Below are 17,019 nucleotides of genomic sequence, written 5' to 3'. Positions count from 1 at the left end.
TCTTACAGGTGTGCTTAATATTGTGGCATTCTTTAGTGTGATATCAGCATAGTGTACAACATAGTATAGTGCCTGCATACAATTATCCTAGCAAGCAAACCAATTTGTGAAAATGAAGTCAATATGAAGTTTAACATTTCTTTATAAGCCTAGTGGTATAGAAGAGAAGAGGATGCACTATTATTTATTTTATAGTTGTGTATCAATTAAGTGTGGGAGGGTTTTCACTCCCAAATTAATTAATAGCCATATACATTAAAATGTTTATAGCAGCAATAGCTGTAACTGTCATGTATAAGAAGGAATCCTTAATGATTTGTGTTGTATTGTGATACCCATCTTATATATTTTTTATAAAAAAAACCATAAAAATATGATTTTGTTTTTTTCAATAGTCTATGGTGCTACTCCTTCAAAGTCAGCGGCAGTACATCTTTGAATATGACTCTTCAGATCGGCTGCATGCTGTCACTATGCCAAGTATAGCTCGACACAGCATGAGCACTCACACCTCAATCGGCTATATTCGAAATATTTATAACCCACCTGAAAGTAATGCTTCAGTGATTTTTGATTACAGCGATGATGGAAGGATTTTGAAAACATCTTTTTTAGGAACTGGTCGGCAAGTTTTCTACAAATACGGGAAGTTATCCAAGTTGTCGGAGATTGTGTATGACAGCACAGCAGTGACTTTTGGATATGATGAAACTACTGGAGTTCTGAAGATGGTCAACCTACAGAGTGGGGGCTTTTCTTGCACCATCCGCTATCGTAAAATTGGCCCTCTGGTTGACAAACAGATTTACAGATTCTCTGAAGAAGGTATGGTCAATGCTAGGTTTGATTATACCTATCATGATAATAGTTTTCGAATAGCTAGCATCAAGCCTATAATAAGTGAGATCCCTCTTCCAGTTGACCTCTATCGTTATGATGAAATCTCAGGCAAAGTAGAGCACTTTGGCAAATTTGGGGTAATCTATTATGATATAAATCAAATAATCACTACGGCTGTAATGACACTGAGCAAACATTTTGATACACATGGACGGATTAAAGAAGTTCAGTATGAAATGTTCCGATCACTTATGTACTGGATGACAGTGCAATATGACAGCATGGGAAGGGTAACTAAGAGAGAATTAAAGCTTGGGCCTTATGCCAATACAACTAAATATACATATGATTATGATGGAGACGGACAGCTCCAGAGTGTGGCAGTCAATGACAGACCAAACTGGCGTTACAGTTATGATCTAAATGGCAACTTGCATCTCTTGAATCCTGGGAACAGTATCCGATTGATGCCACTGCGCTATGATCTAAGAGATAGAATTACACGACTAGGTGATATACAGTATAAAATTGATGATGATGGTTTTCTGTGTCAAAGAGGTTCCGACGTATTTGAGTACAATTCCAAGGGCCTCTTAACAAGAGCTTATAATAAAGCAAATGGATGGAGTGTTCAATACCGTTACGATGGATTAGGAAGACGAGCTTCTTACAAAAATAACTTGGGACATCACCTTCAATATTTTTATGCTGACCTTCACAACCCAACTAGGATAACACATGTGTATAACCACTCAAATTCAGAAATTACCTCTCTGTACTATGATCTGCAAGGTCATCTTTTTGCAATGGAAAGCAGCAGTGGAGAAGAATATTATGTTGCCTCGGATAATACGGGTACACCACTGGCAGTTTTCAGTATCAACGGTCTAATGATCAAGCAACTGCAATACACAGCCTATGGGGAGATCTATCATGATTCTAATCCTGACTTCCAAATAGTCATTGGATTTCATGGAGGGCTATATGATCCCTTAACAAAACTGGTCCATTTTACTCAAAGAGATTATGATGTTTTGGCTGGACGTTGGACCTCTCCTGATTATACTATGTGGAAAAATGTTGGTAAGGAACCTGCCCCATTCAACTTGTATATGTTCAAGAGCAACAATCCTCTCAGCAATGAACTGGATTTAAAGAACTATGTGACAGGTGAGAAATAATTAATAGTCTGGAAATCTAAGGAACGTTGTAAAAAAGATGTAAGAATGCTATTTTGCTCTTAGGAAACTCATTTAATATCAAGTACAGACTCAAAATTCTTCATTTTGAGCAGATTAGGAAGAAGATTGCACTGCTTAATAAACCAACTCCTTTGTTTTCGAACAATGATAATGTAATCCTGCATTTGGTCCTGTGGGTTTAAGATCAGCTAAAAACAGTTGGACTTAAGCACACATGATTATATGTATTTTTTTTAAAGTAAGACACAAGGATTAGATACGCATCAAGATATTCCCATGTAATCAGGTAGAATTACATGGGATTATCTTCTGGATTGAGCAGAAGAATCACATTTCATGTATGTGAATTAACCTTAGCAACGTAAAATGCTAAAGGTTAGGAGGTTTTATAAACATACTTTGCACCAATTTGCACATGCAATCCTGTTGCTTCTTCTGTTATGTACAGCCATTTAATTCAGGGGGATTTAGCAGTGCTTTGAGATAAATTGTGTTGTAAAGAGTTAGCATATGGTTTAATGTTTGTCAGCCAGTGGTTTGTATACCGGTAGTGATAGGTTGCAGTGTTCTGGGTAGGAGTTGATTTGCCTTCCCCAACTGAGAAAGAAGAGAGCAGGGAAAGTGGTCAGAGCTGACAGCTCTTATTGAAGGTGCAGAAGCAAAAGGAAATCCTAATCTCTGGGTTAAGCTCAAAGATTTGAATTCAATAACAAAAATAAAATGAAATGATGTGTTTTCTCTATTACTTGGAAACATTTTTTGGTTTGGATTTAGACTCTGAAAATAACTGTGGGTAATTTCCAGTTTAGTTTTTAATCAAACTCAAACTCTAATCTCTATACTCAGGTCACAGCAAGCAAGCATACTATTCAGTTCACCCTGCAAAAGTATAACTTGATATTTATTTATTAAATATTAGTAAACATCAAAATAATTTACTGGCAAAACAGAATAAAAGGCAGGCATAGAAGGAACAGAAAAATAAACAATGGGCAAGAGGACTTAATATCAACCATCTATATTTCTATTAAAAGGCACACAATTTTTCAGGGCCGCTGAAAACAATACTGGTAATAAGCATGGAGTGTCTCAAAGGAAATGGCCTTTGTTCATTTCAGCCGTAGCCCCTTTTAGGTACATAGAAGCAGAATAAAGGAAGACACCAATTGAAACCTCCTTTATTCTGCACTATGAAGAAAAAAAATTGTTTGGACAGAGATGATGTATCCAACAAGAGAAACACTTTGCCCATTTCAGTGGTCTTCAAATTAGCAAACCTGATAAATAATGTATGTTTACAGAAGTCCTCTAAACAGATATGTCCTCTCAGGGGAAAAAAATGAGTTTTTATGCTACCATGTTGATAAAGTTCCAAGTCCTTGTTAGAATGGTTGTTGGGACTTTTGTTGTTGTTAGTTGCGAAGTTGTGTCCGACCCATCGTGACCTTATGGACAACATTCCTCCAGGCCTTCCTGTCCTCTACCATCTTCTGGAGTCCATTTAAGCTCACGCCTACTGCTTCAGTGACTCCATCCAGCCACCTCATTCTCTGTCGTCTCCTTCTTCTCTTGCCCTCAACCTTTCCCAGCATTAGGCTCTTCTCCAGTGAGTCCATCCTTCTAAAATGATGAAAGAAAGAGAAATTAAGTAGGCTTCTAATAACAGAGTGACTATAATGAAAATGAAATTTATCCACATCCTAAAGCAGATCAGGGATCAAATCAAGCTGGTAAGAATCTGTATTGGTAGGGTAAAGTGCCTTTGATCTGCACTGAAACTCACTCAAGGCTCGTATAGCTATTGCATAGTCCAGAGACTAGAAATGTTCTTAGGCATGGACATCTCCTTACCCAAAAACTCATTCACAGAATCTCAGAGTTGGGAGGGAGCTTGGAGCTCTTCTACTCCAAACCTCTGCTCATGCAGAAAACCCTATATCAGGGGTGTCAAACTCAATTTCATTGAGGGCCGCCTCAGCATTGCGGTTGCCTCAGGGGGCTGGGTGGGTATGGCCAGGGTGGGCGTGGCCTACTGGGTGGGCATGGCTAGAGTGCGTATGGCCTACTGGGTGGGCGTGACCAGCTCTACATCATTCGCATCAAGGGGGCCTATGGGGGCCTGGGCAGGAGTGGGACAGATCTGAGGCTCTCTGGCAGAAGGAGGGTCTCTGGGCCAGGGCCAAGGCAGCGGGGGCTGTTCCCTTACTGTATTCCAGGATGGCTTCGCCGGCCACATGAAACCACTTCGCGGGCCGGATCCGGCCCCCGGCCCTTTTGTTTGACATGTCTGCCCTATATCATTTCAGACAAATCGCTTCTAAAAAAAATCTGCAGTCTTGGAGCACCCACAGGCAAGTCCTTCCACTGATTAATTGTTCTAACTTTCAGAAAATTTCTGCTTAGTTCTAGGTTGCTTCTCTCTTTGGTTAGTTTCCATCCGTTGCTTCTTGTCTTGCTTTCAGGTGCTTTGGAAAATAGCTTGACTCCCTCTTCTTTGTGGCAATCCCTGAGATATTGGAACACTGCTATCATGTCCCCCCTCTCCTTCTCTTCATTAAACTAGACATACCCAATTCTTGCAACTCTTCTTCATAAGTTTTAACCTCCAGTCCCCCAAACAAATTTAAACAAATTAAACAAATTTAAAATGGGCTATTGTTTTTTACAAGCTCACATCTGAGATCTCACATATTTTCATCTGAAATCTTGCAAGAGTGAATAATTTATTGAAATAGTTTCCATGTTATTTATTTATAAATAGATAATACACTTTTATTTTAATTTGAGTACATATGGACACTAATTTCCCAGTGCCAGCTGTCATGCTAAAATGGGGAAAGCTTTCTTAAAATTTAAAATAATGATTCCTTCCACATGTCATGTAAATATTCTACTCTGTTGGTATTAATTTGCCACTTAGTGCTAAGTTATTTAGGAGTGCTTCCAAAGAAAAAAAATTAACAGCTATTCAATAAAACTTTTTTCAGAATAGTATGTGGTACATGTCTTAATTTTTTTGAAGAAAAAGAAGTATTCCCATTCATGCAGCTACTGTAATTTACAAAAAACTAAGCAAAATGAATTATATTTCAAAAAAGTTAAAACATAAATTATCAGAGTTGGGGAAATCTTTAATAAGAATTGTATCCTCCATGGTGTCTAGGATATAGTCTAGCCTGATGATGACGGATGGGATTCCGTCGAAACGTCGCCCCTACACCTTTAGTTCTACGCAGGGAAAAACCCGAATAACCAAAGATCCATATATATATATATATATGTGTGTGTGTGTGTGTGTGTGTGTGTGTGTGTATACACGTATACATACATGCATACATACACACACACACTTACATATCCCAAAAATCTTGAGTCAGATTCTACCAGCCTATGATGCAGCTGCTACCGAAGCAATGTGTGAAAATAGATGGAATGAAAAAGATTAAGAAATCTATCCAACAAATGTTTTTTGGTGCTTCTCCAAAGAAGAACAATCTACATTTAACATCCATTTTGGCCATCCTGGCTGAAAAATATGGAAATCGTCCAACACATCTAGAGGGAATCAGGCTTGGATAGTTAGTTGGTCATCATGTTTTCTTAACTAATACTTCTTATAGCTTTCCATAAAATTATTGTTTCCTCGACCCCAAATTATTAATCTTGCCTTACTGCTTTTTCCTCTCCTTTTGCCATGGCCTTCCATACCCAACCCATGGTGACATCTGACACCCATTTACCAAGAAAAGAAGCTCTTCCTTTTCTTATGCAAAGCAGAACATGAATCCTGAAAAAGGCTCTGCTATTCTCCTTCCTTCCTTTTATTTCCTATTAGATTAGCTGAAATTGAAAAAAAAACCTGAAAGCTAATACATAGTCCTCGACTTACAGCAGTTTGTTTAGTGATCAGTTACAACAGAACTGAAAAAGTGATTTATGCCCGTTTTTCACCTTTACGATTGTTGCAGCATCACCAAAGTCACATGATCAAAATTCAGACGCTTGGCAACTGATTCATATTTATGACGGCTGCAGTGTCCCAGGGACATGTGGTCCCCTTTTGCAAACTTCTGACAAAGTCAATAGGGAAGCCAGATTCACTTAACAACCGTGTTACTAGCTTAATAACTGCAGTGATTCACTTAACAGCTGTAGCAATACTGGTTGTAAAATGGGGCAAATCTCAGTTAACAAATATTTCACTTATCAACATAAATTTTGGGCTCAATTGTGGTCACAAGTCAAGGACTACCTGCACTGTACCACAGATACTAGAATGCAATAAATAATGTTTTACATATTGATTGATGGGGGTGATAGCTATAGCATACTTTTTTTCTTTTCTTTATGATGACTTTCTATTTAAAAATCATTCTAAGCATTTTACTTGCCAAAACTCAGAAAAACCTCTCCTATCAATGATCTGCTTCTTTGTAGCAATGATGCACCATCTATCGTTTTACTTTTTGGAACCCTTTTATCATCAAAATTGTCGAGAAAAATGCTTCGGATCCCATCCTGGCTTTATAAGTAGGCCCGGACTCAATTCTACTACTGTTTACTAGCCATAGAAGGTGCACAAACAGAGGGCCGTATCGTCACCGGGAGTGTCATCTCCGCTCTGTACAAGCGGTGAGACGCTCCGACCCTCTGTACTTCCCTGGAGGACCCGGGAGCGAAGGTGTGCAGCCTCCTATGCTAAGGCTGGTCTACCTGAATGCCAGGTCCGTAGCTAACAAGGCTCACCTCGTTCGTGACCTAGTGGAGAGCGAGCACGCGGACCTGGCTTGCATCACGGAAACCTGGCTGGGCCCAGAGGGTGGTGTCCCTCTGGTTGACCTCTGCCTGCCAGGTTTCCAGGTGCTACACCAGCCTCGGACCCATGGGAGGGGCGGGGGAGTGGCAGTTATCATCAGGGAATCCCTTAGCCCGCGAGAGACCACCGTCCCTCAGATAGTCGGGTGTGAGTCTCTCCTTCTGAGATACGGCCCGGGGGCGCAGTTGGGCCTGCTGCTGGCGTACCTACTACCTAATCGTGCAGCGGCAGCCCTGCCCAAGCTACTCGATGTCCTCTCAGAGTTGGTGGTTGAATTCCCAAAACTCATGGTCTTGGGCGACTTTAACCTACCGTCCCTGGGAGGATCATCCGAACTGGCTCGGGAGTTCATGGCTTCCATGGCGGCCATGGACCTGTCGCAAATAATTTCTGGACCGACTCATGAGGGAGGCCACACCCCAGACTTGGTGTTCTTGTCTGGACAGTGGCGTGATGATATCGGTGGGGGTACCACGACTGTTTCGCCCCTGTCATGGACCGATCATCACCTCCTACGGCTAGACTTCCCCTTTGCCACCCCCCGCCGTGGGTGCACGGTGCCAACCAGATGGTACCGCCCTAGGCGCCTAATGGACCCTGATAGGTTCCAGCCAGCGCTTGGGGATGCACATGCACTCCCTGCTCACAGCTCGGCGGATGCCTTAGTGGAAGCCTGGGAAAAGGCAGCCACGGAGGCTCTGGACCGAGTTGTACCCCTGCGGCCTCTGACCCGGCGCAGATCCCAGCGAGCCCCATGGTTCACTGTGGAGCTCTGGGAGATGAAGCGTCGGAGACGGGGCCTAGAGAGCCGTTGGAGATCCAGTCGATCCGAATCCGACCGATTGCGATTAAGAATCCTCACCAGGTCTTATCTCGCTGCGATAAGGGTGGCAAAATCCAACTACTTTTCCACCCTCATCGCGTCCGCAGATAATCGCCCGGCTACCTTGTTCAGGGTGACTCGCTCCCTACTGAACCAAGAGGTGAGGGAGGAACCCTTGCAGGGTCGAGCTGAGGAATTCGGTCAATATCTGTTGGATAAAATTGCTCGGATTCGAACCGGCCTGGACTCCAACTGGGCAGAGTTGGAAGAACAAGACATGGACAGTCTTGTCGATGTCATCTGGGAGGAATTTGATCCTGTGACTCCTAAGGAAGTGGACAGGATAATGAGGAGGTTGAGCTCCTCCACATGCTTACTGGACCGTGCCCTTCCTGGCTGGCTTATGCGGCTCGAGAGGGGACACGAGGCTGGTTCCTGGCGGTCATCTCTGCTTCTCTGAGTGAGGGTCACTTCCCCACCGCCTTGAAGGAGGCGGTGGTGAGACCTCTCCTCAAGAAGCCCACCTTGGACCCATCCTCATTGAATAACTTTCGTCCAGTCTCCAATCTTCGCTTCCTTGCGAAGGTTGTTGAGAGCGTGGTGGCGCACCAACTTCCTCAGATCCTGGATGAAGCGGTTTATCTAGACCCGTGCCAATCGGGCTTCAGGCCGGGCTACAGCACGGAGACGGCATTGGTCGCTCTGATGAATGATCTCTGGAGAGCCCGGGACAGGGGCCATTCCTCTTTCCTAGTCTTATTAGACCTTTCGGCGGCTTTCGATACCATCGACCATGGTATCTTGCTGTGGCGCCTCAGGGGACTGGGAGTGGGAGGCACGGTTCTGTGTTGGTTCTCCTCCTTTCTCCAGGGTCGCTCGCAGTCGGTGCTGGCAGGGGGACAGAGGTCGACCCCGAGGCCTCTCGTTTGCGGAATCCCTCAGGGGTCGGTCCTCTCGCCTCTCCTGTTCAACATCTACATGAAGCCGCTGGGCGAGATCATTCGTAGCTTTGGAGTAGGGTACCATCAGTATGCTGATGACACCCAGCTTTTCATCTCAACTCCAAACAGCATCAGTGATGCCCTCGACGTGATGTCCCGCTGCCTGAAAGCGGTCCGGGAATGGATGGGGAGGAACAGGCTTCAATTGAACCCGGACAAGACTGAATGGCTGTACGTACCGGCAAGCCAGGATACTCAGAGCATCCCACCCCTTAACATCGGGGATGAGTTACTACCCCCTGTTGATAGGGCCCGCAACCTGGGTGTCCTCCTAGACTCACAGCTATTCCTGGAAGATCACATAGGAGCTGTGACCAAGGGGGCCTTCTCCCAGGTTCGACTGGTGCGCCAACTACGGCCTTATCTGGACCTGGATGCCTTACGTACAGTCACCCATGCCCTTGTGACCTCTCGCCTAGACTACTGTAACGCTCTCTACATGGGGCTGCCCTTGAGATCCACTCGGAAGCTTCAACTGGTGCAAAGTGCAGCGGCACGGACACTTTTGGGAGCCTCCCGATACTCCCATATCACACCTCTCCTCCATGCACTGCACTGGCTTCCGGTTGCCTTCCGAGTGAAGTTCAAGGTGCTAACAATGACATACAAAGCCCTACATGGCTTGGGTCCGGACTACCTACGGGAGCACCTTCTGCCAATGTCAACACCCCACCGCCCTGTGCGCTCCCACAGAGAGGGCCTCCTCAGGGTGCCACCGCTCAAGGAATGTCGGCTGGTGCCCCCCAGGGGGAGGGCATTGTCAGTGGGTGCGCCAGCCCTCTGGAACTGCTTACCAACTGAAATCCGGATGACCCCCGACCTCCGCACCTTCCGGCGCGACTTAAAGACTTACTTGTTCCAGCAGTCCGGCCTGGCCTGATAGCTTTAATTGGGGTCCCAGTTTGTTTTGATTATTGTTTTTTCAGTACTGTTTCTTTATGTTTACCTACCTTACTCTGTACACCGCCCCGAGTCCCCCGGGAGAAGGGCGGTTTATAAAAACAAACAAATAAATAAATAAATAAATATTCACCTTTCCTAAATGTGCTTATTTGATTCTTAGATGTGAAAAGCTGGCTAGTGATGTTTGGCTTTCAACTCAGCAACATTATACCTGGTTTCCCAAGAGCAAAAATGTACTTCGTACCACCTCCTTATGAACTGTCGGAATCGCAGGCATGTGAACACGGTCAGGTAAGCAGTGACTTTCTGTAGCTACATTTTGGGTTTGCAATCTAGGGGTGCTCTGTGAATGTCATAGGCATTTTTTAATTTTGTAGAATTTAAAGACATTTCAAGATATGACAACAAACACGTCTTGTATCCATTCCTTAACATCAGGAGAATGAGAAGAAAGCACTGGTCATGCCAATGCTTTTTGTGAAAGGGAGATTGGAATGCTTTGCCTGGCCCTATGGTTTTGTAAAGTTAACAATAACAAGGACAGCTGAAATAGAATTCCAGCATAAGATCTTTTGATATTTATATTTGAAATATTACATTAGCTATGATTAAAGAGCTCCTCTCCCCCAATGATCTTGTAATAGCAGACAACGTTTGTATCTTTATATCTCAGCTCTGTCAGAACAATAAGAGGCAATAACCAGTGCTGCCGAATTATCATGGCTGAATGTTGTATGTTAAAAAAAAATCATTATAGCTTACCAAGCAAACAATAGCTAAAATGGCTTTACTGTTAAATGAATTCTATGAGATCTTTGATCTGAAATGATCATACATTAGTTTTTACGAAGTCTGTGCAGATTATTTCATGATATGCTCGTCTCATTAATTGGTCTGTACAACACTGGTTTTTATTAATAGTATTGATAATCTTAACTTCCATAAAATTGTCCATACAATTTTTAAACTAGGCAGTTACATCTTGTGAAACAAATTCTATCTGTTAATTATGTAGTACACAAAAATCTTAGCTATTACTCTTATCAATAATTTCACTAGAACTGTTGTGAAAAATACTTTTTTTCACATTGTCCATAATTCTATGCATTGTACTAGACCTGGGCTTTCTTTTTCTTTCTTTCTTTCTTTCTTTCTTTCTTTCTTTCTTTCTCTCTCTCTCTTTCTCTCTCTCTCTCTCTCTCTTTCTTTCTTTCTTTCTCTCTCTCTCTTTCTCTCTTTCTCTCTCTTTCTTTCTTTGATTGATTGATTGATTGATTGATTGATTGATTGATTGATTTTATATACCACCCTATTCCCGAAGGACTCAGGGCGGTTTACAGGGCGAATTAAAACAATACAAATAAATACAATTAAAATAGAATTAAATTAAGACTAGCCCACAATTAAAACAAATTAAAATTTAAAATTTAACGTTAAATTAAAATCCCCTCAGTCCAGGCCAGAAAGATCAAATAACCAAGTTTTCAGGTCCTGGTGAAACGAGCGAAGGTCCGGGGCAGTCCGAAGTTCCACCAGCAGTTTATTCCATAGGGCAGGCGCGCCCACAGAGAATGCTCTCCCCCTTGGAATCACCTGCCGGCATTCCCTAACCGGCGGAACCCTAAGGATGCCCTCCCTGTGGGAGCGCACAGGACGATGGGAGGCTGATGCTGGCAGCAGGTGCTCCCTGAGATAATCTGAACCCGTGCCATTTAGGGCTTTATAGGTCATCGCCAGCACCTTGAATCTCACCCAGAGGGCAACCGGAAGCCAATGTAGCTCGCGGAGAAGAGGTGTTACATGAGAGTATCGGGAAACTCCCATTACTACTCGTGCGGCTGCATTCTGCACCAGCTGAAGCCTCCAAGTGGTCCTCAAGGGCAGCCCCATGTAGAGAGCATTGCAGTAGTCTAACCGGGAGGTCACGAGCGCATGAGTGACTGTGCGTAGGGCATCTCGGTCCAAACTGGTGCACCAGGCGAACCTGGGCAAAAGCCCCCCTGGTCACGGCTCCTATATGATCTTCCACACTGAGCCGTGAATCCAGGAGGACACCCAAGTTACGAGCCCTATCAGCAGGGGGTAACACCTCACCCCCCCATCGTTAACGATGGACAAAAATGGTTCACCCGAGATGCCGGTATGCACAGCCACTCAGTCTTGGCAGGATTGAGTCAAAGCCTGTTTCTCCCCATCCAAACCTGAACCGCCTCCAGGCAACGGGATATCACGACGAGGGCATCACTGGCTTGGTTCGGAGTGGAAAGAAAAAGCTGGGTATCATCAGTGTACTGATAATACCCCACCCCGAAACCACGAATGATCTCACCCAGCGGCTTCATATAGATGTTGAACAGGAGGGGAGAGAGGATCGACACCTGAGGAACTCCACAAACAAGAGGCCTCAGGGCAGATCTCTGCCCTCCCGTCAACACCGACTGCGAACGGCCCAGGAGGTAGGAGAACCACTGTAGAACAGTGCCCCCCACTCCCAGTCCCCTGAGACGTCGCAGTAAGATACCATGGTCGATGGTATCAAAAGCCACTGAGAGGTCTAATAGGACTAGGACAGAGGAACAACCCCTGTCCCGAGCCCGCCAGAGATCATTCACCAGCACGACCAATGCCGTCTCCGTGCTGTACCCGGGCCTGAAGCCCTATTGGTACGGTTCAAGATAATCAGTTTCCTCCAGGAACAGAGGGAGCTGATGCGCTACCACACTCTCAACAACCTTCGCTAAAAAGGTTGGAGACCGGACAATAGTTATTCAAAATCGCTGGATCCAGGGCAGGCTTCTTGAGAAGGGGTCTCACCACCGCCTCCTTCAAGGCGGCCGAGAAAACACCCTCCCTCAAAGAAGCAGATATTACTGCCTGGAACCAGCCTTGTGTCTCCTCCCGAGCTGAATAAACCAGCCAGGAGGGGCACGGGTCCAATAAACAGGTGGTAGAGCTCAGCCTCTTCATAATCCTGTCCACCTCATCAGGGGTCACAGGATCGAACTCAGTCCAGATAACACTCTCAAGACCGCTTGCTTCTTCCACGTCAGACTCTGCCCAGTCAGAGTCCAAACCGGCCCGAATCTGAGCGATTTTGTCCACCAGATAATGACTAAACTCCTCGGCCCGCCCCTGTAAGGGCTCCTTCCTCGCCTCCTGATTAAGGAGGGAGCAAGTCACCCTAAACTAAATCGCCGGGCGATTATCTGCGGACGCAATGAGGGCAGCGAAGTAATTTTACAACCTGTGGATCACATCCAGCCCTTTGGCTCTATCCAGCCCATGGTGGAAGTGAGGGGGGCACAAGAGTTCCACTTTTTCATGTAGCCTTTGGGAAAATTAATTACCCACCCCTACATTATATACTATCATTTTTTCTTTTTTAGGCTAAACTAATACACAGCTGAGTTGCAGTGTTTGTTTGTAAGTGTTCCAATTAAAATGTTTTTTTGTTTTCATTTTTCTACATCTATAATATTATTTTGGAGATTTTGCAAGTACAACTATACAACTATGCTTTAATTTGATAACATTAAATTTGAACAAAACAAAGCTGTCTCTAAGGCAACTTATAAAATATACTTTTTTTCAAATAAAATGATCTAATTACAAAAACTAAAAACAGCAAATCAGTATTGTTCAAAGCACGTCATGTAATAATTTGAATAAAATACAGATTGAAACAAGCACGAGGATGTCTTTAGGAAGAGTGTTCTAAATATGAAGCTATTTGAAAAACTGATCAGATTAATGCTCAGATTTGCATTGTACAACTCTATCAGGGCATCAGTTTGGTGCCTGGTGTGCTTCTTTAAAACGTAGCTTTAAAATTTAAATTGAACTAGAAATTGAACACAAATTATCAATGCAACTACATCCCATCATTCAAACCATTCACAATGGTTTGAAAGCAAGCAAAGCAATGATTGTTTTTATATTAGCTGAATTTTGCAAACTCCCTTTAAAGGCTACTCAAGGTAAGCTATATTTCAGTACTTTTTCAGAACATTTTTATTTGACCGGATTGCTGTATGTGAGTATGATTTTTGGACATAATTAAATAAATTAGAATTTCAGTCTGTATTTATCAATAATGTCTTTTCCCTTGTATTTTATTTATTTTTTAGTTAATTACCGGCATGCAGCAAACAACAGAGAGGCACAACCAAGCTTTCATGGCCCTTGAGGGACAAGTCATATCAAAAAGGTTACATGCCAATCGTAGAGAGAAAGCAGGTCACTGGTTTGCAACCACTACTCCAATTATAGGTAAAGGGATCATGTTTGCTGTGAAAGAAGGCAAGGTAACCACCGGCATTTCAAGCACTGCAACGGAAGACAGCCGAAAAATTGCTTCGGTGCTTAACAATGCTTACTACTTGGACAAAATGCACTATAGCATTGAGGGGAAAGACACCCATTATTTTGTCAAGATTGGCTCCTCTGATGGTGATCTTGTCACCCTAGCCATGACAAGTGGACGCAAAGTATTGGACAGTGGAGTCAATGTTACAGTGTCCCAGCCAACCCTCCTAATCAATGGAAGGACTCGAAGGTTTACCAATGTTGAATTCCAATATTCTACTTTATTGATTAACATACGTTACGGTCTGACTCCAGACACTCAGGATGAAGAAAAGGCTAGAGTTCTGGACCAAGCTCGGCAGCGGGCTTTGGGGTCAGCCTGGGCCAAAGAGCAACAGAAGGCACGGGATGGCAAAGAGGGGAGCCGCCTGTGGACGGAAGGAGAGAAGCAGCAGCTTTTGAGCACAGGGAGAGTCCAAGGGTATGAAGGATACTATGTGCTCCCAGTAGAGCAGTATCCAGAGCTGGCAGACAGTAGCAGCAACATCCAGTTCTTAAGACAGAATGAAATGGGAAAGAGGTAACCAATCAATCTGCTGTCATCCTTGCCTGGATGAATCAGTAGTTACAACTGTTATCTCCTCTCCTAAGGAGATGAAGACCATCGGGGGCACTCGGCTGAGCTGCTTTAGGATAAGGAGTGGCAAGCGAGCTCACATTTTTTGAGTCAAATGCTGCTGTTGGAAGGATTAAGAACTACATCCTGAAGTGGACTAAAGCCAGACTGAACACTTTTAAGTCACTTAAGTTCAAAAGTACCCCATAAATATTACCCACTTGTTGTGGGTCTAAAGAAAAAAATAATAATTTCACAACAAAAAAGATTGAAAAAGAAGGCCTCATGTTATATTACCTCACTCCATTCACATGTGAGCAAATTTGTTCAAGAAGTCTAAGAGGGCCACCCACCATCCACTAAGTCAGCTGATGAGAAAGATTCTTCAGGCTGCTTGTTTGATAAACATTCTTGAGGTTTTTTTCATTTAAAAGCAAAATACAGGTGCATTTAATACATGACTTCTGGGGTGATTTGTGTGTAGCAACTGGAAGAAAGGAGAACAGGAGCAACAGAGCACTGGAAATAGGAACAGAAATATACTAAGGAATATAAATCTGAACTTGCACTCTGACCCTGCTTATGTCTGGCCTAAGGTTAACTTATTCAAAGAGGGCAAAGTGTAAAGTTCAATTTGAAATTGTGGCTATAAATCACTACTGATAAATTTCATACTCTGTTTGTCTTTGAAGATTCCATTGTGGACAGTAACACAGTTGCAGGGTGTAGTCTGTTTAGATTCAGTAGTTTGTTGGTCAGTTCTGGTAGAGCTGTGGGCATTGTGTTAACACTGTTGCAAATGGGCACCAATTCAGATCACCCTGTACATACATCCGCCAGAAGGCACAATCACTGTTTCAGATTTTAAAAAGAAAAAAATATTAGTGTGTTTGTTTGGTCAAGAAACTGAGACAATCACATTATGGTCACTAAGAAAAATAAATAAAAAAATAAAAAAAACAAGTCTAATAAGAACTTTGGTACAAAACTTTTTTGTATTATACATGTATGAATTGTTCATTGAGTTTTTATATTAATTTTAATTTGCTGCTAAGCAAAGAATAGAGACAGGCAAAGATAATTTATGGCAAAGTGTTTAAATTGTTTATACATAAATAAAGTCTCTAAAACCCCTGTAAATTTAATGTCTTCTGTTTTAGAAGCAAACGAGAAGCATAATAGAAAAAACATCTATAATATCCTAATAATTACATTAAAATGCTGAATGTTGCATAGATGCAACAGAGAACAATATACTGCAGCTATAAGGGATGTGGGTGTATATACACAAAACACACACACACACACACATTAAGGTCATTAATTTTAACCCTTTAGTCTGCAGGAATTCAAATTAAAGCATCCCCAGCGGATTATTATCTAATTTATGCCAGATGCATTCCATGAAAGAAAGCCCAACTCACTTCTAAGTAATTAACTATAGAACTACTAAATTCTAAAGAATGTCAATATACAATATGGAATCTGCCTTTCTGTAATGTAAAACAATTGTCCCATGTCCTGACATCCTGCAATTATGGAGAACAAGTCTGGATTTTTCTTCTGTATGGCATCTTTTCAGGTATTTGAAGAATGCTGAGTCATTCTTTAAGTCTTCTCAAAGCTAAACATTCCCAGTTCCTTCCATCTCTCTTGATTGCTACTACACTGATCATCCTCATCGCCTTCTCTAAACCTGGCACAGCCCCTCTGAAATGTACTTTAAAAAGCAGGGTTCCTAGAACTGATGCAATAATTCAAATGGCATCTGACTAATGTGGAATTAAATTCAAGTATTATTCATGATTTAAAAACCAATTCTGAATATTGTGCTTTAATGAATACATTTCTTTTCTCCACACCGTAGAAACAACAGTGAACTCTTTAACTTAAGAGATGAATGCTGATGAATATAAAAAAGCACGCAAGCAACTATATTCTGTCTCCAAATTTTCAGTTCTATTATGCTAAAATGAATGTGGGATTTCAAAATGCACCGGCCCAAATACTAAGCAACCATTCCATTGTTTCGACTGCATTTCCTTTAAAGGCAGTACCATTGCAAGCACAGAGTGTCAAGCCACCTGTCAAACACTATTACTCATTAGTAGCCCAAATGTGTGAGATAAGTAAAACTATATAAAAAGTGAGAACGATTACAATGCCGTTACTGCTTACAGAGAAGCCTTGACTTACAACCATTCAACTGTTCAAAGTTACGGCGGAGCTGAATGAATAGTGGTTCTGAGTCAAGAGTTACAGCAGATCCAGCCCCCACCCCATGGTCATGTGATCTTGATCTGGACACCAGTCAACCTATTTGCAATTACAGCTGCTAAGCACCCTGCATATGATTGTTATTTGCAACTTTCTTTTCTGACTTCAGTGGCTGGCAGGGAAGGTCAAAGGTCATTGGGGTAAGTCTCTTCCACCTACACACTCTTTCCCAATTGCTCTCTGCTTACACTTTGCTAACCATTCACACATCCTCATGCACAGTCCCCAACCTATGC

General features: G+C 42.8%; 1 protein-coding gene across 5 annotated transcripts in view; it reads left to right on the top strand.

Moving 5' to 3' along the window:
• The window catches only part of TENM2 (teneurin transmembrane protein 2), a gene marked incomplete at its 5' end in the record, with an annotated part of 931,826 nt that extends 916,978 nt beyond the window's left edge, over window positions 1-14,848 (top strand). For all 5 annotated transcript variants that reach the window (XM_083351308.1, XM_083351307.1, XM_083351306.1 and 2 more), the window contains 3 exons: window positions 396-2,010; window positions 9,746-9,876; window positions 13,713-14,848. In XM_083351308.1, coding sequence (XP_083207434.1) covers window positions 396-2,010; window positions 9,746-9,876; window positions 13,713-14,474 — 2,508 coding nt within the window. In that variant the 3' untranslated portion in view covers window positions 14,475-14,848. The remainder of the gene's footprint in view (window positions 1-395; window positions 2,011-9,745; window positions 9,877-13,712) is intronic.
• Window positions 14,849-17,019: the final 2,171 nt, after the last annotated feature.

Source organism: Vipera ursinii (genome assembly GCF_947247035.1).
Source record: "Vipera ursinii genome assembly, chromosome: 2".
Taxonomy (NCBI): Eukaryota; Metazoa; Chordata; class Lepidosauria; order Squamata; family Viperidae; genus Vipera; species Vipera ursinii.
The sequence above is the reverse complement of the archived record's forward strand: the minus strand, read 5'-3'. Positions and strand labels throughout refer to the sequence as shown.